The following is a 25,317-nucleotide window of genomic DNA, read 5'->3' as shown; positions in this document are numbered from 1 at the left end:
TTTAAAAGTGGAGAGAGTAAAGGGGTGTAAATGTAGGAAAGGTTGTTTGTTAAACCACACTAGAATTGGTTAAACATCAATATTAGTAGACTGTGATTAGTTACATATGTATATTGTTATACCTAGAGCAACCACTAAGAAAACTATCCAAAGCTGTATGATCAAAAACACTATAAGCCTGGGTGTGGTGGTGCATGCCTGTAATCCCAGGACCTTGGGAGGCTGAGGCAGGTGGATCATCTGAGGTCAGGAGTTCGAGACCAGCTTGGCCAATATGGCGAAACCCCATCTCTACTAAAAATACAAAAATTAGCTGGGTGTGCTGGTGCATGCCTGTAATCCCAGCTACTCAGGAGGCTGAGGCAGGAGAACTGCTTGAACCCAAGAGGTAGAGGTTACAGCGAGCCAAGATTGCGCCGCTGTGCTCCAGCCTGGGCAACAAGAGCAAGACTCCATTGCCGAAAGAAGAGAGAGAGAGAGAGAGAAAGAGAGAGAGAGAGGGAGGGTGGGAGGAAGGAAGGAAGGAAGGAAGGAAGGAAGGAAGGAAGGAAGGAAGGAAGGAAGGAAGATAGGAAACAAACAGAAAGCAAATAACAAAATGGCAGACTTCAGTCCTCATGTATCAGACTTGCTACAAGGCAATTCTTGAAGTGGTCTACATACAGTAATTAAAAGACAGAGATTGGCAGAGTGGATTAAAAAACAAAAAACCAAACATGATTCAACATTATGCTGGATCTACAAAAAAACTCACTTGAAATACAGTGACATAGGTAGATTGAAAATGAAAAGCACTAAAATAAGTGTACCATGCAAACATTAACTTAAAACTGGAAGTCACTACATTAATACTAATATAGTAGAACTCAGAGCAAAGAATTACTGGAGACAAAGAGGGACACTACATAATGATTTTTAAAAATTAATTTACCATGAAGACAAAATGGTCTTACATGTGTTCACACCAAGAACAGAGCCTTAAAATGCATAAGGTGAAAACCAACAAAGTTGAAAGGAGAATCAACAAATCCACAATTGTAAGTTTGGACTTCAACACTCTTCTCAGCAACTGATAAAACTACTAGACGTAATTTTAAAAATTGTAGTAATTTATCAAAAATGGAGTGAATAATATAAACACAAATTAAGAGTGTGTTTGATTGTGTCATTTGCAGACTCCTTCCTTTGGCAGACCTTGACTGGGCAGTTTGATGTGCCTGAACTTAATGCAGGATGCACTTGGATGTGGTCCAGAGCTAAAGTCTGGACTTTGTGTCTGCAGCTGTGGCCACTTTACCCTCCTTCGGACTCCGAGGCCACTTTTGCTCTCAGAGGCACCCAGAAGAGCCATCGGGCGCACGGGAAGCACTGCTCAGCAGCCTCAGTGGGGCACCAAGCACATTAGCGACAGCATCTGTCATGAATTCCAGGCCTCTGAAAGTCGCTGACCACCGTAACCATCGGCCAGATGGATCCCGCAACTGGGGAACACATAGATGCCACATAATTCCCAGCCCTGGACTGTCTCTCTCCATGAAATCAGGTGATACCAGAAATCCCAGGAGCTTCTGATCCTCAAGAGCTTTTTCCAAAACTGGTCTGGAAAGTCATCCGACATCTGCAGCCAAGCCTGTGCTTTCAGGGCTTTGCACAACTGTGAGGCCTGCCCGGTCAGTCTGTTTGATGCAAAGCAGGAATTTCTCTACACTGTGCCCCGCAAAGCTTACTTCTTTCTAGATTACTCCTCCTGCCATGCATCGGTAAGCCCACTCCCTTCACTAAGCGAAATGCTGTCTTCTCTGGATGCTCAGTAGCACCCCTCCTAAAATGCAGCTTTCAGGCCTGGACAAGAAATTCCAGACATGATACCAGGAAGCAGGCATTCATGCCACTATCTCTTTCTCTATCCAGCCATTTAATGCCATTATTGCAAACTTTTGGGGTGCCCAAGTCAGGTTGTTAATAATACTGAAATTATTGGTATCCCAAAACTCATTTTTTTTTTTTTTTGAGACGGAGTTTTGCTCTTGCTGCCCAGGCTGGAGTGACATGGCACGATCTTGGCTCACTGCAACCTCCGCCTCCTGGGTACAAGAGATTCTCCTGCCTCAGCCTCCCGAGTAGCTGGGATTACAGGCATGTGCCACCACGTCTGGCTGATGTTTTGTATTTTTAGTAGAGACGGGGTTTCTCCACGTTGGTCAGGCCCATCTCAAACAAACGACCTCGGGTGATCTGCCCGCCTCGGCCTCCCAAAGTGCTGGGATTATAGGCGTGAGCCACCGCGCCCAGCCCCAAAACTGAGATTTTTAAAGAGTACTATTAATTTCTTCTTCATCCTGTACTTGTGTCATACATATGTATGTGTGTGTGTATAAATAAATATATATGTTTAAATAAAATTTAACTGATACATATATTTAATCTCAACAAAGAGCTTTACATTTATACACAATACGTTTCATTCTATTAGTTTTAAACTTTCTAGAGTTTGGAAGTCCTTTTCTTCCTGTCTCTTTTTAAAAATCCAAATTCTTTTATTCAGAGTACACACTCTCTGTCATGGGCATCTGCTGCTCTCGCCTCTCTGGTGAAGCCATCCTGGTTTTCTTGTGGAACATCATCCTTCACGTAGCAATCCATGTGCTGTGGCTGGGCTGACCGTCCTCCACATCCTGAGGCAGGTGTGTGACCCAGGCAGGGCCAAGCAGCACCAGCCTGGTACTTTCCTCCAAGGAGGATAGGGATGAGCCTGGCTGGGGGGGTGTGCAAGGCAGAGGACAGCAGGTCCTGCAGGGAAAGAGACAGAGTGCTGATGATGCTCTGTGAGCCCAGAATCCAGCCAGGCCTGCGTCACCCAGGTCCTCCTCTCGTATACGCAGTTCAACAGTGGTTTCTGCCCCTTTCAGCTGACAGACTTGTCTAACAGCATCTCTCCAATTCTTTCACTGTGGCTTCGACTGTCATCTTCTTACAGGATGGGCTGGTGGTGACAAGGGGTCCAGGGGGTTTGTTCCAGGGCTGTTCCCTAGCAAGGATAGTTTTTGTGTTTCATGTGTGTTTGGGTGGCTTAGTGGGGTGCACTGGATTTGTGTGTGTTCATGTGTTAAAGTGTCCTCCAGCCTCCCGCCAGTGTCACCACCATCATACTCGTTCAAATGACTGAGAAGAATCATTGGGAGATCCAGTCAAGGACATGGCTAGATTATTTGCCACTAGAAACCAGATGCAACTGGGCAATAACTAACAGTATTTTATTTAACTGGGTCTTAGCCACCTTTTATCCAGGTCCTACTGCTGGTTTGGATGTAAAATGTTACAGCTCTGTGGAAAACAGTTTGGCAGTTCCTTAAAAAGTTAAATGCAGACTTACCATATGATCCAGCAATTCCACTCAGGTATTTGTATATCAGCGTTCACAGCAGGGTTATTAATAATAGCCCAAAGGTGGGAACAACCGAAATGCTCATCAACAGATGAATGGATCAACAAAATGTGGCCTACACACACAATGGAACATTACTGCACCAGAAAAAATCAAATTCTGATACATGTAAAACAAGAATGAACCTTGAAAATATTATGCTAAGTGAAAGAAGCTAGACACAAGAGGATAAATAGTGTATATTCCACTTACATGAGGTACCTAGAATAGGCAAATTCATGGAGGGAGAAAGTCGAGTAGAAGTTACCAGAGGGGCCGGGCGCGGTGGCTCAAGCCTGTAATCCCAGCACTTTGGGAGGCCGAGACGGGCGGATCACGAGGTCAGGAGATCAAGACCATCCTGGCTAATATGGTGAAACCCCGTCTCTACTAAAAAATACAAAAAACTAGCCGGGCGAGGTGGTGGGCGCCTGTAGTCCCAGCTACTCGGGAGGCTGAGGCAGGAGAATGGCGTAAACCCGGGAGGCGGAGCTTGCAGTGAGCTGAGATCCGGCTACTGCACTCCAGCCTGGGCGACAAAGCGAGACTCCGTCTCAAAAAAAAAAAAAAAAAAAAAAAAAAGAAGTTACCAGAGGGTGGGGGAGAGGAGCTTCTATTTGGAATGAGAATAAAAAAATCTGTAGATATGAATAAATGTGATGGCTGCACAACATTCTGAGTGTATTTAATGCTACTGAATTGTACACTTAAAATAATACATTTATATTATGTATATTTTACCACAGAAAATGAAAAAAATTCTTTCATTTTGCAGACACTAGTACTTCCTCTTAAATACTTTAGCATTCATACATTTGCTCAAAATTTGTTTACAACATTTTTATTTTTATGTAAAATTTACATATAATAAACGCACACATCTTGAGTGTACATGCTTTGAATTTTGACAGATGTGTGTACCTGTATAACTGAAGTCCTTATCAAGATACAGAATGTTACCATCACCCAGGTGATGTTCCCTCATGGCCTTTCCCTGTGAAATGCTCTGTCAAGCTTTTTTTTTTTTTTGAGATGGAGTCTTGCTGTGTCACCCGGGCTGGAGTGCAGTGGTGCAATCTCGGCTCACTGCAATCTCTGCCTCCCCGGTTCAAAAAATTCTCTGCCTCAGCCTCCCGAGCACCTGGGATTACAGGTGACCGCCACCACACCTGGCTAATTTTTGTATTTTTAGTAGAGACGGGGTTTCACCATCTTGGCCAGCCTGGTCTTGGTGATCCACCTGCCTTGGCCTCCCAAAGTGCTGGGATTATAGGCGTGAGCCACTGCAGTGGCCTCTGCTAAGATTTTTAAGAACAGAATCAAGAAATTGAAGGATTTGCTGTTACTCCTACCTGCAATGGACTTCCCTGGGTATTGGGTGAGTAGCAATCTGTTACTGTTTCTCAGTGTGGAGGATGAGGAAAGGGTTGAGAAATCCAGCGAAAGGACACTTCTGTTAATAGCTCAATCTGCTGCCCATGGTTGGGATAAGGGGAGTATGTGGTGGTGGTTGTGGGCAATCAGGGGAGCTATAGGGAACAAGTGTTCGGATTCCTAGCAGAAGCACTCTGTGCTCTCAGTAAAGCAGTCATGGTAGAACATTGCCCCTGGGTATATGCCCTTGCTGTCCATCCCTTTTTTAGTTCTTAGCAAAACCGTCTTCCTATTTCTTTGCCTGGGAATGGTAAGTTGGAGCCAATAGTTCACATCCTCATGAAGGTTCGTTGTGACTGTCATGTGTGGACAACGCTGGAGTCCAGCTGGGCAGTGGCCCTTCCTCACGCATGTGCTGTGTGATGGACCGGATGAGCAGCGTCAGTGCGGATCTTAGGAATACCAGTTCCCAAATGGGAGACACGCCTTTACCATGTTTCACACTCTCTTCCTCCTCCTTCTCCTTTACCAGTTCTTAAAATTTTTTTCTTGAACTATATTCTTCTGAATCTGTTATCTCATGAGAATTATGCATCTTAATTATTTTTTTAAATCGAGATAATACAGCACAAAAAGAAATACCTTTTTTCAAACACCTCTAAGAAATATATCTAGTTTATATCATTCGTGAACATTTTAAAATGCACATATAGGAATTGTGCATGTCTGTATTTTTAAAAATTGTACTAAATTATTCAGACTTCCCTACAAATTGTTTTTTTTTTTAACCTGAAAATTATAATTCATGGCAGGACTCTGTTTCTTCTGCCACAATATGATCAACTGGGTTTGAGACAATGACTCTCATAACACCCGCGGAGTTCTGTCTCTCTTTTTAAAGAGTTTATTCTTTTCAAAGTCGTGTGGATTAATTCCAGCATGTCAAGTCAAACTTTGGTCATAAAATGACATGGTTGACCAAGAAAAACACTTATATGCTCACAATTTTCCACCCAGTGACTTCTGAACATTTTTAAGAAGACTCCCTACCGCTGAGCAAGTCCTGTTTTGAAAATCGCTTAAACAATCTATTCAAGAAATCATACTGAGCCTTTTCTTTACTGGGGATGGGCAAAAAAGAATTAGAACACACAACAAAGCAAGGAAGAGAAACTTCGAACTTTCTCATCATATCAGAAGCAGCAAATTCCAACTCATAGTTAAAAAATAGGAGGCCATTAAAGAAAACAATAAAAAAATTAGCCGGGTGCAGTGGCGCATGCCTGTAATCCCAGCTACTTGGGAGGCTGAGGCAGGAGGATCGCTTGAACGCAGGAGGCAGAGGTTGCAGTGAGCTGAGATCATGCCATTGCGCTCCAGCCTGGGCGACAAGAGCAAAACTCTGTCTCAAAGAAAAAAAAAAAAATAGGAGGCCCTATCCTGACTTTTTCTGGAGTCTGTTATCAAATAAAATTATTAACGTAAAGCGCTTTGTCATCCTCCATGAATGCTACGTATTGTATTATTGCTTTAATTATTATTTTGGGAAGCCGTCTTAGATTGGGGAAATAAACCCTAGATTATGGAAGGTTTGGTGACAAAGAGGCCTTAAACCTGAAACTTGAAACCCTGAAGACACTTCTTGTTAAAAATCGCAGGGTGAGGAGAACTACACTCTATAAAAGGCATTCCATAAAAGGCATTGAGGAAAAGAACACCTTCCCCCAGACTGTATTAATTAGACTCGAGCTATCTAAAGTGCCTACTTGAGCTATCTAAAAAGGATAGAAAATAAAAAGAACAAAAACTGTTTTCAGAGTGTGTATGTGTGTTGAGGGACATAAGGTGGGAATGACAGCAAGAGAAGGAACAAGTGGGAAGGTGGGGAAGGGACCACTGGGGAGGGGATACATCAAGGAGAATGCTCCTGAGATGATTACATTTTATGTGTCAAACTTCACTAGGCCATGGTCCTCAGTGATTTGGTCAAACACCAGTCCATATGTCACCGTGAAGTATTATGTAGATGTGATTAGCATCTACAATCAGTTGACTTTGGATAAAGCAGATTTCACGCCATAATGTATGTGGGCCTCACCAATCAGTTGAAGGTATAGAGTGAAAACTGAGGTTTCCTGGAGAAGAAGGAAACTGCTTCAAGACTACAACCTAGAGTTGCTAGAGTGTTGGTCTGCCCTACAAATTTTGGATTTGTCAGCACCCGCAATCCTATGAGCCAATGTTTTAAAATACAGATTTTCCTACTGACAGTGGTTCTAGAGGAAAAGAAACTGAAGACTGAGTTTTCTGAATTGGTTCTGGAGTTTCTGAAATGGATTATCTAATCTGATTAAATCTAAAGGCAACAATGACTCTATTTCCAGTGGTAAAGGGAGGACAGATAGTTCATGGTGTGATGTGATGCCAAATATTACCATTGGATATTCCTAATCAAATACTTAGGAGAGGCACATTTCAGGGTGACCAGTATTTGATACCTTAGAACACTTTTGTTAAACTAACCAGTATGAGAGTAGCTGGTTGCTTGTAACTGCAGTGGACAAAGTAGGGAAAGAAAAGAATCAGCTCAGGACTTGGCTCAAGTGCCATACAGAATGACCTGAACATTTCTATATATGCTCTGAAAAAATCATTAACACTTGTAGCCACAGAGCCAAGATTTCTGAAAACCAAACCCAAAGTCTTGTCCTGTGAGTGGATGAATTACAACACAAACTGAATCCCTAATCTCACAGGGTGTGGGTTGTTAAGGTGTTTGGGAAGCAGTGGCATGCTGGAATTTGGAATGGGGATTTATGGGCATATTCCGATGAAGCTGGGGACATTGAATCCCTAAAGTCTCCTGCATCTTCTTTTCCAGAAGTAGCCTTTCCACTTCTGTCTGAGGAGGTTAACCTGCTTTTAATGAGAATCTGTAATGGCCTCCTTTTGAGCTGCCCTGTAAGACACTGCTGATTCTCTTCAGTGACTTCCAGACCCCTCTTTGTTTCCAGACTCATTACTAGATTAAAATCCCAGCATGTTCTTAAAGGCGAAGTAGGAAGTGTGCCCCATGAAGACGTGAACCAGATGCCAAAAGAACTGCAAAATTTTTCTAACTTACACATCATAAATATGAAGAATAAGAATAAAAATGGATATTAAGGTGTGAGATGGTGGAAGGAAGACAATGTTGGATCTGACTAAATTTATTGCTATGGGCTCATTAAGCAGAGATTATTTATTCAGTATTGTAGCTTGAGGAATTAGAAAGGGCTCTGGCAATTTGGTTAGTAGGTTGAACCACAGACCCAAAAGTGGCCTACACTAAATTAGCTGAGATGCTGGAACTGCCTTTGGTATACCATAGAAGGTATCCAAAGGCTTTGGGAGATTGATATGTGAAAGTGAATTTATAAGGTAAGACCTGCTCACTCACCCAATGAGGGTACAGGGAACAAAGATCCTCTGCTTGACCAAACTTTAGTCAGGCTTCTGAAACTTCACCTAGGCCCATCTGTACACTTCCTTGGAAAATTCAGTTTTAGAAAAGAACCCTGCTGGGCTGGGCACAGTGGCTCATGCATGTAATCCCAGCACTTTGGGAAGCCGAGGCAGGTGGATCATCTGAGGTCAAGAGTTTGAGACCAGCCTGGCCAACATGGTGAAACCCCATCTCTACTAAAAATACAAAAATTAGCCAGGCATGGTGGTGTACACCTGTAATCCCAGCTACTCAGGAGGCTGAGGCAGGAGAATCGCTTGAACCCAGGAGGTGGAGGTTGCAGAGAGCCGAGATTGCGCCATTGCACTCCAGCCTGGGTGACAAGAGCAAAACTCCTTCTCCAAAAAAATAAAAATAAAAAAAAGAAAGAAAGAAAGAAAAGAAAAGAACCCTGCTAAATCAGTTTAGAAAGAATCCCTATGCTCTTGGGCAAGGACTTCATGACTAAAACACCAAAAGCAATGGCAACAAAAGCCAAAATTGACAAATGGGGTCTAATTAAACTAAAGAGCTTCTGCACAGCAAAAGAAACTACCATCAGAGTGAACAGGCAACCTAGAGAATGGGAGAAAATTTTTGCAATCTACCCATCTGACAAAGGGCTAATATCTAGAATCTACAAAGAACTTAAACAAATTTACAAGAAAAAAATCAAACAATTCCATCAAAAAGTGGGCAAAGGATATGAACAAACATTTCTCAAAAGAAGACATTTATGCAGCCAACAGACACGTGAAAAAATGCTCATCATCACTGGCCATCAGAGAAATGCAAATCAAAACCACAATGAGGTACCATGTCACACCAGTTAGAATGGTGATCATTAAAAGGTCAGGAAACAGCAGGTGCTGGAGAGGATGTGGAGAAATAGGAACACTTTTACACTGTTGGTGGGACTGTAAACTAGCTCAACCATTGTGGAAGACAGTGTGGTGATTCCTCAAGTATCTAGAACTAGAAATACTATTTGACCCAGCGATCCCATTACTGGGTATATACCCAAAGGATTATAAATCATGCTGCTATAAAGACACATGCACGCCTATGTTTATTGTGGCACTATTCACAATAATAAAGACTTGGAACCAACCCAAATGTCCATCAGTGATAGACTGGGTTAAGAAACTGTGGCACATATACACCATGGAACACTATGCAGCCATTAAAAAAGGATGAGTTCATGTCCTTTGTAGGGACATGGATGAAGCTGGAAACCATCATTCTGAGCAAACTATCGCAAGGACAGAAAACCAAACACCACATGTTCTCACTCACAGGTGGAAACTGAACAATGAGAACACTTGGACACAGGGCAGGGAACATCACACACTGGGGCCTGTCGTGGGGAGGGGGGATGGGTGAGGGATAGCATTAGGAGATATACTTAATGTCAATGATGAGTTAATGGGTGCAGCACACCAACATGGCACATGTATACCTATGTAACAAACCTGCACGTTGTACACAGGTGGTGTCTCAACACCCCAGCCTGTTTTCAGCAAGAATTCTGTTAGGTCAGTTAAGCCAGAATCTTTCCTTACCCTTGAAGTTTCCTCTTAGTAATTTTCAATCCACTGACCCCCACCCTACTCCTTGGCAATGAGTTCCCACTTACCAAGCTGCATTCAGAGTTGAGCCCAATATCTCTCCCTCACTGTAAAATGCTATTGCGGTGGTCCCTATATCTATTCTGACGATCTTGAAAAAGTCAGCCTTACCATCCTCGAACCAGTGTCATTGAAAAGTCTTTTCTTTAACAAGAGGACATGCTTTCGTTTTCTATTTATTACTATTTTTTAGAGTCAGGGCTCACTCTATTGCCCAGGCTGGAGTGCAGGGGTGTGACCATAGCACACTGTAGCCTCAAACTCCTGGGCTCAAGGGGCCCTCCTGCCTCAGCCTCCTGAGTAGCTGGGACTATATGCACCATCATACCTGGCTAATTTTTAAGATTTTTATAGAGGCAAGGTCTTGCTATGTTGCCCAATCAGGCCTCAAACTCCCGAGCTCAAGCGATCCTCCAAAGTGCTGGGATTATAGGTGTGAGCTACCACATCGAGCTCAGGACACACTTTCTGTCGTGACTACGAGAAATACATTTGTGAGGGAGTTCCAATATTTGTAAAGAGCTCTGCAGTTGCTCTTCTCTCTAGGTCAGAGATTACAGTGGGAACTGCTGCCACTGTATAGGATCCCTCAGTACAAGGAGAGTAACTGGATCCCAGGATGGCAGGCGCCAAGTGCAGCGTTTAGTCACCAAAGACAAGGTGAACGTGGTTACTGTAATGGACGGTAAAGTCAAAACTATAGTTAAAAAGTCTGATTTATAGAGACTTATGGCATTGGCTAGCTGGTCATAGTATCCACAGAAATAAAATAGATGGAAAGCCTACTAAATTCTTATTTGTTCTGTATAAAAAGAAGAGTCAAGTGAATAAAAGTCTAACTTGAATCAAAAAAATGGAGTCACAGCTCCTGATCAATTCCAAGACTTGGACCAGTTTGCAGACCCACATCTCCTTAAATAACGAGGAGGCTGTGTCCCCACTGCACTACCAAAATTGTGTACTGTTCATTTTTCTCCCAGCCTTCCCAGAGGGACCGACAGCACTTTACCAAGATGACTGTGCACTGGGGCAAAGGCAATAATCAGATTTTGGGGGAGTTTTACCGGACATCGGTTCTGAACTCAGACTCAGAGGACCCCAGGAAAACTGACACATCACTCGGGTCCACACGCGAGAGTAGGGGCTTAGGGCGGTTAGGTGATCAGTGGAATTTTAGTTCGGGTTTGTCTTGCAGTGGGTCCAGTCTGGTTATCTCTGTAGCTGCAGAAGTAATAATTGGAATAGACATACTCAACAACTGGCAGAATCTCTACACTGGTTTCCTGACCTGAGGAGTGAGGGCAATTATGGCAGAAAGTGGAAGCCACTTAACTGCCTCTATCTAGAAAAACCGCAAACCAGAAACAATACTGCATTCTTGGAGGGCTAGCAGATTAGTACCACCATCAAGGACTTGAAGGATGCAGAAGTGGTACTTTTTATCACATTCCCATTCTACTCCCCTGTAAAGCCTGTGAAGAAAACAGATAGATCTTGGAGAATGAGAGTCAATTACTGGAAACTTAATCAGGTGAGGACATCAATTTCAGCTGCTGTTCCAAACGCAGTTTCATAGCTTGAGTAAATTAATATATCCCCTGGTACCTGGTATGCACTTATTGATCAGGGAGATACTTTTTTTTCCTGATGTCTGTTAGTAGAGACCACCAGAAACAGTTTGGTTTCAGGTGGCAAGCCTGTAATACACTTTCATTGTCCTACCTCCGGTGTATGCCAACTCTCCAGCCCTGTGTCATAATTTAATCTGAAGGGATCTTAATTGCCTTTCCCTTCTGTAAGATATCAATCACACTGGTCCATTCACTGATGACATAATGCCGACTGGAAGCAGTAAGAAGTAGCAACTATTCTACACTTATTACTAAGACGTGTGCGTCAGAGGGTGGAAAATAATTCCTACAAAAATTCAAGGGCCTTTCACTTCAGTGAAATTTCTAGGATTCTAGTGGTCGAGATATTCCTTCTAAGTGAAGAATAAGTTGTTGCATCTAGCTCCATGTACAACCAAAAAAAGAGGCATAACACCGTTAGTCCCTCTTTGGATTTTAGAGGCAACATATTCCTCATTTGAGTGTGTTACTCTCTGACCTATTTACCCACAAAGCTGCTAGTTTTAAGCCCAGGATAAGAGCAGGCTCTACAACAGGTCCAGGCTGCTGTGCAAGCTGCTCTCCCACTTGGGCTTTATGTCCCAGGAGATCCAATGGAGCTTGAAGTGTCAGTGGCAGATAGGGACACTATCTGAAGCCCCTGGCAGGCCTCTACAGGCAAATCGGTGTGGACCCTAGGACTCTGGAGCATGCCATCTTCCGCCGGTCACTATTTTCCTTTTGAGAAGCAGTTTTGGCTTGCTCCCGGGCCTTAGTGGAGGCTGCTTAATCATGGGCCACCTAGCTATCCTGCAACCTGAGCTTTCCATCATACATTGGGTACTATCTGACCCACCAAGCCATAAAGTTAGGCGTGCAGAACAGCACTCCAGCATCAAATGAAGTGGGATACAGTGGGTTTTGCATCTGTGAGCCCTTGCAGTTCAAACTGTGTGGGATGCAATCAACCTCGGATAGACTTTTTTTTTTTTTTTTTTGGAGTCTTGCTCCGCCGCCCATGCTGGAGCGCAGTGGTGCGATCTCGGCTCACTGCAAGCTCTGCCTCCCTTGTTCACGCTATTCTCCTGCCTCAGCCTCCCAAGTAGCTGGAACTACAGGCGCCTGCCACCACGCCCGGCTAATGGTTTTGTATTTTCGATAGAGACAGCCTTTCACAGTGCGAGCCAGGATGGTCTCGATCTCTGACCTTGTGATCCGCCTGCCTCGGCCTCCCAAAGTGCTGGGATTACAGGCGCGAACCACTGCGCCCGGCCCAATTTTTTTTTTTTAAAGGATAGTCTGTGCTGAAATGTACAGGCTTCTTTATCTTGTCATTATTCCCTTAAAACATACAGTATAACAACTACTTACATAACACTTACAATGTTCTAGGTATTATAAGGAATCTGGAGATAAAGTATAAGGGAGGATGTGGTAGGTTATATGTAAACACTACAGCATTTTATATGAGGAACTTGAGCATCTGTGGATTTTGGTATCTGCAGGGGGTTGTGGAACCAATCCCCCATGGGATATCAAGGGATGACTGCATGCGTGATGGGGCATGAGGAGGCCCTGAAGGTAAGTTACAGGAAGAAGCAGTGGGAACACTGACGGTCCTAACTCCTGTTACATCATGTTTTCTTTCCTAGCCCACATCTATGGCCTCATAGGGAGTTCCCTAACATCAACTGGGTGAGGAAGAGAAAACTTGGGCGTGATTTATAGACGGTTCTGTACAATATCCAGGCACCAACCAGTGGATGCTGCGGTATTAGAGCACGCTGGAAGAACGGAGGTGAAGGGAAACAAAACTTTCCGAAGTGTACTTGGTTGTTCATTTTGCTTGGAAGAAGAAATATCCAGGTGTATGATTATATACCATTTCACGGGCTATGGTTAATGATTTGGCTGGGTGGCCACAGAGTTGTAATGAACGTGATTGGCAAATTGGTGATAAAGGGGTCTAGGGAATGCATATCTGAACAGACTTCTCTGAATGGGTAAAAAAAAAAAAAGTGAAGATATTTGTATCCCATGTGAATTCTCACAAAAGGGTGACCTCGGCAGAGGAGGACTTTAAAAACTGAGTGAATAGAATGACCTTTTCTCTGGACACCAGTCAGCCTCTTTCCCCAGCCACCCTGGGGTTCATGAACAAAGTGGCCATGGTGGCAGGGATGGAGGTTATGCATAGGCTCAGCAACATAAGAATGTAAGCTCCAAGGGAAGGAGTGTGACTATTTGCTTCATACTTGTGTCCCCAGAGCCCAGCACAGAGCTACTGCATAGGAGCCCAACAAACAGTAGACTCTTGAACAACATGGGTTTGAACTGAGGGTCCACTTACAGATTTTCTTCCGCCTCTGCCACCCAAGACAGCAAGTCCAACCCTGCTTCTTCCTCCTCCTCCTTAGCCTATTCAATATGAAGACGACAGCGATAAAGACCTTTATGATGATCCACTTTCACTTAGTAAATATAATTTATCCTCCTTGTGATTTTTTTTTTTTGAGACGGAGTCTCGCTCTGTCGCCCAGGCTGGAGTGCAGTGGTGCGATCTTGGCTCACTGCAAGCTCCGCCTCCCGGGTTCACACCATTCTCCTGCCTCAGTCTCCCGAGCAGCCGGGACTACAGGCACCCACCACCACGCCCAGCTAATTTTGTTTTTGCATTTTTAGTAGAGACGGAGTTTCACCGTGTTAGCCAGGATGGTCTCGATCTCCTGACCTCGTGATCTGCCTGCCTCGGCCTCTCAAAGCGCTGGGATTACAAGTGTGAGCCATTGTGCCCGGCTATGATTTTCTTAATGACATTTTTTCTTTAGCTTGTTGTAAGCATACAGTATTTTATAATACATAGACAAAATATGTGTTAATTGGCTGTTTATGTTATCAGCAAGGCTTCCAGTCAACAGTAGGCTATTAGCAGAAAAGTTCTGCTAATTAACTTTTAATTAATTAGCAGGAATTAATTAGGAGGAATTAAAGTTATATGCAGGTATTTGGCTGCACAAGGGTTGATGCCCCAACCTCTGCGTGGTTCAAGGATCAACTGTATCCGAATGAATAAATACACTGCAGAACAAGAACATGTTGCAGCTTATTAATAGTTTTACTTATTAACTTACTTAAAAAGAGATAGTGAACATTTGTGAAATTGTTTACAATTGAGATATCCATACACACAAGTCATGTGCTACGTGATGTTTTGATCAGTGACTAACTGCATATATGACAGTGGTCCCATAAAATTATGATCCTATATTTTTACTGTACTTTTCTCTGTTCAGATATACAAATACCAGTGTTACAACTGTGTATTCAGTACAGTGATGTGCTACACAGGTGCATAACTTAGGAGCAACAGGCTGTACCATATAGCCTAGGTGTGTAATAGGCTCTACCATCTACGTTTGTGTCAGCGTACTCTACGATGTTGTTACGATGAAATCACCCGACACATTTCTCAGAATGTATCCCCATCATTAAGCAACACAAGACTGTATATATACATTTACTAATGTTTGTTATTTTTACTAGAGAAGTTTCTTCTTTGCTTTTTAGAAATTTTATATCAGTTAAAAGGGAAATACACTTAGAAAACAGTTTCAACTTTCAGAGGCAAAACACATACGTGAAACACACATAGGACTCAGTGGATGTTTGCTAATTGCTGAGCCCATGGCCTATAATATGATGCCCCAGTGTCATAACTACACTCCCACATCAGCAAACTCCTCCCTCTTAATATGCTCAATCATTTCTGTCTCACCCTTCCTTACTTCCTTTGCAACTCAAGTAAGAAAACAAACAATTTAGATGTTTGAGTATAGGAAATAGTTGCTGAGACCAGCTCCGTCGGGGAGACCCTAATCCAGTGGCGCTAGAGGAATTAAAGACACACACACACAAATTTATCAGGTGGAGTGGGAAATCAGGGGACTCACAGCCTTCACAGCCGAGAGCCCTGAACAGAGATTTACCCACATATTTGCTGCCAGCAAGGCAGTGATATGCATTGTTTCTATAGATTATAGATTAACTAAAAGTATTCCTTACCGGAAACAAAGGGATCAAAACAAAGAGATGGCCTCTGGCTAGTTATCTGCAGCAGGAGCATGTCCTTAAGGCACAGATCGCTCATGCTACTGTTTATGGCTTAGGAACACCTTTAAGCAATCTTTCCCCCTGGGTGGGCCAGGTGTTCCTTGCCCTCATTCCAGTAAACCCACAACCTTCAGTGTGGGCGTCATGGCCATCACAAACATGTCACAGTGCTGCAGAGATTTTGTTTATGGCCAGTTTGGGGGCCAGTTTATGGCCAGATTTAGGGGCCTGTTCCCAGCAAATATTGGTTAAGTCTGTGCTTCAGGCTGATTTTTCAAGTCTACTGGCTTGTTTGAAAAATGCTTTTAGACAACACATCAGATTTGTAACTTTTCACAAGTTTAAAATGTTTCAAAGGTCTTTGAAAATTATAAAATTTGAACTATCTCTACTTTAGTTTTCTGAGGGGTGCTGTTTTGACAGATTGGGAACTTTTTTATTTGAATAAAAAGCCATCACTCTTTCATTCAATTCAGTGCCTAGATGTTTCCTAAGGGCCTCGGGTCGTTGTGCCAGGAATCTGTGGCGAGTACTGACTTAGCCTGCTGCTGCAAAGACAAAGGAATCCTTTCTCAGAAAAAACTCAAGACTGAATATGGTACACTGGATTTTCCAGAGACGGCTGTGGACAAGGCCTATCGAAAGGTTTTCGGGATAAACGGTCCCACATCCCCCCTTCCCTCCCACTGCATTCACAATGGATCACCTCTCAATTAAATTTCACCAGCTCATCCCCTGTATTTTTTTATTTGACTGGAAACACGGGCTTTTTAAACACACACGGGGCTCTCCTTTAGCCTGCAGAATGTGGGTATATCTTCACTATTTTTTCCTGCTCATAAAAATACATGCTTTCCACTAAACAAGTTAAATAATCACCCATAATTCACCCACAGGTTTGGTGTACTTTCTTCCAGTATTTTAAATATGCAAATATATTGTTTTATTTGTATTTACTACCTGTGTAACTATATTCTTAGCCTTTTTCCCCCCTTTTATTTTTAATTCAGGGACTAGGTAGCCAGAGTCTGGCCTAGTGACTTCTGACCTTTCACTTGTGATCTCTTATCCATCTTCGGCCAGAGGCCTCTTTTTGTAGCCCAGCCTGATCTCTTGTGGACCTTGAACAAATATCTCCAGCTACTGCCAAATGCCTGAGATTTGTTAACCACACCATTACATTTATTTTTGCTAACACTAGTTAACAAATAGGCTTTTCTAGAAGAGCTAGGGGGAATATGTCATCAGAGACTTGGAATGAAAACAAAATAGCCTTGGTAACCTACTTGCACCTGAGTCTTCCTCAGACTGCAAAGTGGCCACCAGCAATTCAGAGAGGCTCCAGTAAAAAGCAGCTTCACTTTTTTTTTTTTTTTGAGACGGAGTCTCGCTCTGTCGCCCAGGCTGGAGTGCAGTGGCTGGATCTCAGCTCACTGCAAGCTCCGCCTCCTGGGTTTACGCCATTCTCCTGCCTCAGCCTCCCGAGTAGCTGGGACTACAGGCGCCCGCCACCGCGGCCCGGCTAATTTTTTGTATTTTTTTGGTAGAGACGGGGTTTCACCGTGTTAGCCAGGATGGTCTCCATCTCCTGACCTCGTGATCCGCCCGTCTCGGGCAGCTTCACTTTTTATCACATAACCTAACCATCTTGAGGTTATGTGTCAAAGGAAGAAGACGTCTCATTTTCTACTATCTAAAACCTACGAATCTGTGCCTATTCAGTTTTCTAAAAAGTCAACTGCTTTCTTCTTTACTAAAACAATTTAGAGGCCGGGCGCAGTGGCTCACACTTGTAATCCCAACACTTTGGGAGGCTGAGGCGGGTGGATCACGAGGTTAGGAGTTCAAGAACAGCCTGGCCAAGATGGTGAAACCCTGTCTCTACTAAAAATACACGAGGTGTGGTGGCACGTGCCTGCAATCCCAGCTACTCAGGAGCCTGAGGCAGAGAACTGCTTAAACCGGCGAGGCAGAGGTTGCAGTGAGCTGAGATCATGCCACTGCACTCCAGCCTAGGCGACAGAGTGAGACTTCGTCTCATTAAAAAAAAAAAAAAAAAAAAAAAAAAAATTTAGGTCTGTCCTTCCAAATTGGTTATCAAATTGTGGTAGATTCAGGAGTTGGGTTACACACAGTAACTGGGTAGCTGATAAAAATCTGTATTTTTATAACCAGAAGAGCCAGGAAGTCAGCTTTCTGCTAGCATCTTTCTCCTAATACACCATTGGCACATGAAGCTATTATTTCAGAGCTCAATTATATTTCCTGACTACACAAAAAGTCAATGCATTAAAAAAAGAAAAGGCCCCCCTTTATATACGAATTAAAGTTTATTTTAAACTGTTTTGTACATCTTTTTAAAAAATGAAAATTCAAAAGTCTTAGAATTAAGCAATGAGTCTTTGATATCATAAAGCTGTGTATAACAGTAATTAAAATACTGGTAACATTTTACCCTTGTAAAAACGTCACAGATTTCAAATCTCAACTTGGATCCTCAATGATTCAAGTGGTTTATCTTACACAATAAGCATTTGGTCAGTGTCAAGATAAAACTCCCCCAGACATGCTGTCCTTACGTCCTTCCTCCTCACCATCCATCAGCTCACACAGTGGGGTAGCTGGCCGCTGTGGCGATTCCACAGTGGTTGTCCTTGTCTTTGGCTATTTTTACATAGCCATTCGAGCCCCATTCTGGACCCCAGCTGAAAGAGGAGCAGGTTTTCCATTTTATACAAAGAATCAAGGGAAAATTGGCTCCATTAATAATAATAGCTAATACTTAAACAGTGCTTTCCATGTGTCAGGCACTATTCTAAGCGCTGTTAATATCCATTTATAAATGTCTGGAGGCCGGGTGCGGTGGCTCACGCCTGTAATCCCAGCACTTTGGGAGGCTGAGGAGGGTGGATCACCTGAGGTTTCAGGAGTTCGAGACCAGCTTGATCAACATGGTGAAACCCCGCCTCTACTAAACTTTAAAAAAAAAAGTTAACTGGGCATGTAATCCCAGCTACTTGGGAGGCTGAGGCAGGAGAATCATCATTTGAACTCAGGAGACAGAGGTTCCAGTGAGCCAAGATTGTACCACTGCACTTCAGCCTAGGCAAGAAGAGCAAAACTCCATCTCAAAAGAAAAAACAAACAAACAAAATCCCACAAAAATTAGCCAGATGTGGTGGCGCATGCCTGTAGCCCCAGCTACTTGGAAGTCTGAGGCAGGAGAATCACTTGAACCTGGGAGGTGGAGGCTGCAGTGAGCCGATACTGAACCACTGTACTCTTGCCTGAGTGACAGAGCAAGACTCCATCTCAAAATAAAATAAAATTGGCTGGGCATGGTGGCTCATGTCTGTAATCCCAGTGCTTTGGGAGGCCGAGGTAGGCGGATCACATGAGGTCAGGAGTTTGACAGCAGCCTGGCCTACATGGTGAAACCCTGTCTCTACTAAAAAATACAAAAAAAGTTAGCTGGGTATGGTAGCACACCCTTGTAGTCCCAGCTACTTGCGAGGCTGAGGCAGGAGAATCACTTGAACCCAGGAGGTGGAGGCTGCAGTGAGCTGAGATTGCGCCACTGCACTCCAGCCTGGGTGACAGAGTGAGACTCTGTCTCAAAAAATAAATGAATGAATGAATGTATTGATTCTTGTGGGTCCTTAACTTTTTAAGAACACTGAGGCAGAACTGGAATTCCACTGCAGCAGTGTGTCTCCACATGCTACCTTGTATCACATCTCAATTAAAGAATGCTAACTGTGAGAAAATGGATTCTGACAACCTTCAAAGCCTGAGAGCTAGGGAGTGAAATTCGATGACAAGGCATCCAATAACAACAGAAGGACGCACACAGACCAGTGGACTCCCAGATGATGTTTTAGACTCAACAAAGAACCAGCAAAGGCAGATGTTTCTGCTTACTATTCCTTGTTGAAAAATTAGAGACAGAAAAAAGCAATCAGCTCTCAAACCTACAGGTCCACAATCCTTCGTCTGAAACCCTTGGGGCCTAATGTGTTTCGGAATGTAAAAATTTTCAAAACTTAGTAATAAAATATGACAAATACATAGCAGTAACTCCAAAAAGCTTGGTACGGAATCCTCTAATCAAACCTTAGTATTTCTGGTTCACTCTAAGTAGAAGACTTCTGGAATTTCAAAATTGAGCTTTTGTGAACTTGTATCCAGATACCGATTTGAAACAAAAATTTCCTTCTCAATTTTGAGTTTTATACCTGTTTTTGACGAGCCAATACTTGTTGTTATCTGAATTTGCTCCTTCAAAGCCGTAGCCAACCACCAGAACACCATGATCCAGGTTTTTGCTGCTGCAGTCTGGTTCAAAATAAATGCCTGGGAGAGTCAAATCAATGCTGGGGTGAGAAGCTCCAAGTGACATGTGACAGTAACCCACCCAACCACCCTCCATAAGGGAGGCATCTCTAAATTCAGTGAAATGTCATAAACAAATGCCAAATAAGGACCCAAACAATACTGGCCAGAAAACAGTAATGGCTGATAAAGGAAAAAAGTCAACCTCAACTGACTAGAAATCAACTAACTTCAACCAAAGTTCAAGATATTTTCTACCTAAAAAAAAGAAAATCCAAAAGATAAAACCTATTGTTTACAGCTAAGGTAATTTAGATACTTATCTCTGAGCCCAAATACCAATTAGCATAATCCCTTTCTACTCCTAGGATGTCAGTCTAAAACACCACCAAAATAAATAAACAAAAACTTGAAAGGAGTTCTGGGTTCTTTACAGTTTTTTACTAATTACAGTAGTAAAAAGCTTTGAGAAAAAAAGACCCAATAACGGGAAAACAGTTTGGAAAATTAGGTTGTCTCTATACAACTACATAGCCATTTAAAAACATTTATGAGAAGTTTAACATAACTAAGCATTTTCTCATGGCAAATGCAAATATCACCATGTTAAATGCACACTCTCAAAATACTACATTCCTGCAAAGCAGGACTTCATATCAAAGAATCAATCATGGTGATGTTTCCCAATCCTGCCTAACTTTCTGTAATAAAATGACACTTACCTGATTTGTAGAACTGGAAGGATGAATGGCCTGCATCCATAGCAACAGAGATGGGCCCCACAGTTGCCACTGCTTTCATCAGGGCCTTCTCCTTTCCAGCTGGGACCACCTCGAAGCCGGTGTCATTAGCAACAGAATTCTCAGGTCTGTACTTACAGATTCCATCCTTTTAAAGTTAAAGGGGGAGAGACTCGATCACTACCATCTACCACCTGGGGAACATTAGTTCTAGAACCAAAACACTCAGCAATTTGCAACCTACGATGTCCAAATTAACACCCTTATAAATCGTCCCATGAAATAAAATGTTATTCGTTGATTTAAAAATGAAAAATTAGTCGATATTTCTTCAATGAGAACCCCTATGTCAATCTGTCCATAAAAAATTTTCACAATGGATCAAGTTCTATTATATGTAGAATGGTTTGCTTATTCTCCATGTTATGCAGAAGCAAGAACAGCTATGTGTTAACCATCTAATGTTACTTACATGTTAACCATTAGCTGTTGACCATCTAATCGGAGAACTGTGCAAAGGCTAGTAATTTTTTTTTTTTTGAGACGGAGTCTCGCTCTGCCGCCGAGGCTGGAGTGCAGTGGTGCGATCTTGGCTCACTGCAAGCTCCACCTCCCGGGTTCACGCCATTCTCCTGCTTCAGTCCCCCGAGTAGCTGGGACTACAGGCGCCCGCCACCAGGCCCAGCTAATTTTTTTTTGTATTTTTAGTAGAGATGGGATTTCACCATGTTAGCCAGAGTTGTCTCAATCTCCTGACCTCGTGATTCGCCCATCTCGGCCTCCCAAAGTGCTGGGATTACAGACGTGATTCACCATACCTGGCCAAAGGCTAATAATTTATAATGACAATACTCACAGTTTACAGATGTAGATTCTACCATATAAAATGTGAATTCTGAAAAAAGTATCTGTTATCTCTGAAAGGGTTTCACCTTCCAAAAGCAGAGCACGAATGACAAGGAGCTCCATTTACCATTGCTACATATGGATAGGATTCCTCAGAGTCCAGGCCTCCGTTCTCCTTCACATACCGGAAGGCGCTATTCATGAAGCCACCATTGCAGCCCTGATTGCCTTGAGGATGTGAACAGTCCACCAGATTCTGCTCGCTCAGTGAGACAAGTTTCCCAGTTTTCCGGAACATCTGTCCTTCAAGAGCACCAGTCGCACTAAAAGCCCAACAAGAACCACACTGTTTCTAAAAAGGGGAAAAAAAAGCTGTCAATTTACAAGACCAATATAAATACAGTAGCCCATATATTTGAATTATCTGAATATTCTTTTAAAAAAACAAAAACCAAAAAACCCATCACCACCCTTTGGGAGGCCGAGGCGGGCAGATCACTTGAGGAGAGCAGTTTGAGACCAGCCTGGCCAACACGGTGAAACCCTGTCTCTACCAAAAATACACAAAAATTAGCTGGGCATGGTGGTGAGCACTTGTAATCCCAGCTACTCAGGAGGCAGAGGCAGAACTGCTTGAACCCAGGAGGCAGAGGTTGCAGTGAGCCGAGATCATGCCATTGCAATCCAGCCTGGGCAACAAGAGCAAAACTCTGTCTCAAAAAAAAAACACACCAAAAACGAAAATACAAAAAAACCTATCATCATATGTTGTGCCACCATCTACCACAGCAATGACACCAATTCCTTCTTGGCTTTCCAGTGGAGACGGGAGGTCTGAATCTGACGCTGTCTCACCTGATTCTTCACTGGCGTCACGTAGCCTTTCTTTCTCCAATCCACAGATTTGGGAAGATCAAGAAACAGAGGCTCACGGAACAGTTTCCCCTTCCTGAGTTTCTGGTTTCGAAAGCAACCCATCACCTGCCTGAATTCTTCATTGGTCTTCAAGGAGAAGTAAATAAAATGTTAAAAGCAAGACTATTTTGGTGAAGAACTGAGGAGAAGCAGCACAGAGTTCAGCAATCCTCGTCACACTCACCATGTCACCAAAAGCATTCATGGCCATTGCGAAGCCATGTTTCCCTTGGCTGTATTCCCCATTGTGCAGTTCAATCATTTTCATATTCTTTTCCCACACTGCTCTCCTCCATCCTTCTTCACTCTAGAGGCAAACATACAGCTGATGGACTTCATGTCTACTTACCCAACCCATGTTCACCCAGCCGATTTGCGGGCAGAAATGAAGAGAAACCATGGCCAGGGATGGCTTGATACATCTCTGGGAGCTGTTCTCCAAGCCGAGACACAATGGAGATATATGCCCATACTGCATCTATAATGGGTGCTGTTAGGTTACTGCCTGGTAAGGTCTGGCTTCTAGAAGCTACTCTCTGGCTATCAACTCCCAACAGCAAGGACCATCTCTACAGAGTCCCTCTGGAGAGTTTCAGATGTTACCAACCGCGCCATATAATCGTCTATGTGTTGCCTTCCACTGGTACCACTTCGTATCCAAATTTTGGTCAAATTTTGGAACAGCGGAGGCTATTCCCAAGCAAAACGCAGCCAGGACGAGCGAAAGATTCATGTTTCAAAACCTAAAACGGGAAAAGAAATGAGTATCTGATTAGACCAATCCTAAAAAGCCATCTTACAGCCCCCGTGGAATAAAAATATTTCAATTATTCTCCCTGGCATTTCCCCAAGGACTGCGGAACACGCTGAAACAGGCCTACTGGAGGTATTTGATGGGCCCATCAAGATGAAAAGCAGCCTGCGGAGTTGGAGGTGTTGAAACAGCATATGCGATAATTCAGGGTATGAGAAGGGTGTGAAGATACCTGACGGGTGAGAAGCTTAAGGCGAAAACTAGGAAACAGCTGGTCCAGCTTTTGCACCAATTGTACTGAGGTCATCCAGGCAAAACGTCACTAATGAAGACATACCATCCCAAGTAGGTGCAAGCGGATCCCCAAGGAACACCACCTCACACCTTCGTGGCTGATACACAGCAGGAATGAGCTATGTCTTCCAACCTCTCCTTTTGGAATAAAACCTTTCTGGAATCCCTTTCCAGGAGACACTGGGAAGGAGAGCACCCACTACTCCCGCCGTCCCACACCTGGGTCTCTGCTTCTCGCTCCCCTAAACCCGGGCAGGGTCAGGCAGCTCCCGGGGCTCCGGGGGACCAGGGCCGCGCCGCCTGCTCTCGCCCTCCGCACGCGCCCGCCGCGCCCCGAGAATGTTTGCGGCGGCGCACGGAGCGGGGGCTCCGCGGCCGGGATGCCGGGGTGAAGCTGCCCGGTCCGGCTCGGCTTCAGCCCGCAGGGTGACTGACCTGCACCGCCTGGGCCCTCCCAGTGGTCCCGGCGCCTCCCGGGGGTCCCCAACCGCCCTCCCCCGTTCCCCACCTCGAGGCTGGCAGAGCGCTGGGCAGAAGCTCTCACTCTCAGGGGTCACGCCCGCCTCCTCTCAGTGTCCCTGGGTTCCCTCCTCCAGTCCCCCTTCGCCCTGCCCCTCCGTCTGGCGGGGGCGCTCACCAGCAGCCGTCGCCGCTGCGCAGGCGCCCTCAGCCAACAACCCTCCGGCGAACAACCCTCCGCGGTTCTGGCGCAGGGTCGCCCGACTCGGGATTTAAGTTTCCAGGCGGCCTTCCCCGCCCCCACCGCCTGCCCGCGCTGCGATTGGCTGCGCCGGCCACTGGGCGGGGCCCCGGGCGCTCGGAGCCCGCACGTGACGCAGCCCGGTCCCCACCTGTCTCAGGTCTGGGCGCGCCTACCTCGGTGAACCCGCGCTGCGGGGAGCGGAGCCGGGCGCCCGGGGGCTGCGCGGAGGAGCGGGAGGCGCCTCCCTGAAGGGCTCAGATCTACCGAGTATCCCGACTTACTGCGCTGAGCAGCTTGAGAGTGGTGGAAATTGCTCTTACTTACCTACTGTCTGCTTGTGGGTTACAACGTCTCTTCCTCAGTATTCAAAGTGTGCTTCTTTTGAGATTTAATAACTTTGCTTTAAAAATATTTAATATCCGCCGGGCGCGGTGGCTCACGCCTGTAATCCCAGCACTTTGGGAGGCCGAGGCGGGCGGATCACGAGGTCATGAGATCGAGACCATCCTTGCCAACATGGTGAAACCCCGTCTCTATTAAAAAGGCAAACATTAGCTGGGCGTAGTGGCACGCGCCTGCAGTCCCAGCTATTCAGGAGGCTGAGGCAGGAGAATTGCTTGAACTCGGGAGGCGGAGGTTGCATTGAACTGAGATCGTGCCACTGCACTCCAGCCTGGCCACAGAGTGAAACTCTGTCTCAAAAAGTAAAAAAATAAAATAAAATAAAATATTTAATATCAGGGTTGAGGTGATGCAGTTTGAGGAACTGCTCTTTATGGAGAAATATATGTAGCTAAAGATTTAAGGAAATCATTAATAATTCAGAAACGTTTCTAATTCTTTCTAAAGTTATATAAAACATCCATTATAAAAAATATGTTTTAGAAAATAAACGTCCCTTGTCCCCTCTCCATAACCCTTTCCTAGGCATATCTTTTTTTTTTTTTTACAAAAATGAAGTTATAATGCATATTGATTAATAAACTCTTAAAGATTAAATTGAATAATATGCACAGTTTTTACTTGTTAATTTGAAAATTTGTTAAATCAAGTTTAGCCTAAAGCTGCCTCCCTATATTATTTACATATGGCTTGAAGGTTTC

The 25,317-nt window shown here is 44.0% G+C and overlaps 1 protein-coding gene across 6 annotated transcripts; it reads right to left on the bottom strand.

Moving 5' to 3' along the window:
• Positions 1–2,397: 2,397 nt before the first annotated feature.
• CTSV (cathepsin V) lies at positions 2,398–24,217 on the bottom strand. 6 transcript variants are annotated; one of them, XM_028835376.2, is made up of 8 exons: positions 24,020–24,217; positions 23,071–23,206; positions 22,648–22,770; positions 22,404–22,550; positions 21,676–21,900; positions 20,685–20,850; positions 19,866–19,983; positions 2,398–2,790 (listed from the first exon to the last, which is right to left on the bottom strand). In XM_028835376.2, exons 2-8 carry the CDS (start codon positions 23,194–23,196, stop codon positions 2,628–2,630), a joined length of 1,068 nt encoding a protein of 355 aa, XP_028691209.1. In that variant the 5' UTR covers positions 23,197–23,206; positions 24,020–24,217; the 3' UTR covers positions 2,398–2,627. The 6 variants fall into 6 exon arrangements, with proteins under 6 accessions (XP_028691209.1, XP_028691210.1, XP_028691207.1 ...); XM_028835377.2 differs by having other exon boundaries at positions 23,071–23,213; positions 24,021–24,217; XM_028835374.2 differs by having other exon boundaries at positions 24,149–24,217.
• Between the last annotated feature and the right edge of the window lie 1,100 nt (positions 24,218–25,317).

The sequence above is a fragment of the Macaca mulatta genome, chromosome 15, assembly GCF_049350105.2.
Source record: "Macaca mulatta isolate MMU2019108-1 chromosome 15, T2T-MMU8v2.0, whole genome shotgun sequence".
In the NCBI taxonomy this organism is placed as follows: domain Eukaryota; kingdom Metazoa; phylum Chordata; class Mammalia; order Primates; family Cercopithecidae; genus Macaca; species Macaca mulatta.
The sequence above is the reverse complement of the archived record's forward strand: the minus strand, read 5'-3'. Positions and strand labels throughout refer to the sequence as shown.

What these genes read in the sequence shown, in the direction of transcription:
- CTSV (XM_028835376.2), bottom strand. Translation starts at nt 23,196, where the DNA reads ATGAATCTTTCGCTCGTCCTGGCTGCGTTTTGCTTGGGAATAGCCTCC. An exon ending in CTTCCAGTTCTACAAATCAG is followed by an intron (nt 19,984 to 20,684) that starts GTAAGTGTCATT and finishes TGACTCTCCCAG; the next exon opens with GCATTTATTTTGAACCAGAC. An exon ending in TATTGGCTCGTCAAAAACAG is followed by an intron (nt 2,791 to 19,865) that starts GTATAAAACTCA and finishes CTTTCCCTGCAG; the next exon opens with GACCTGCTGTCCTCTGCCTT.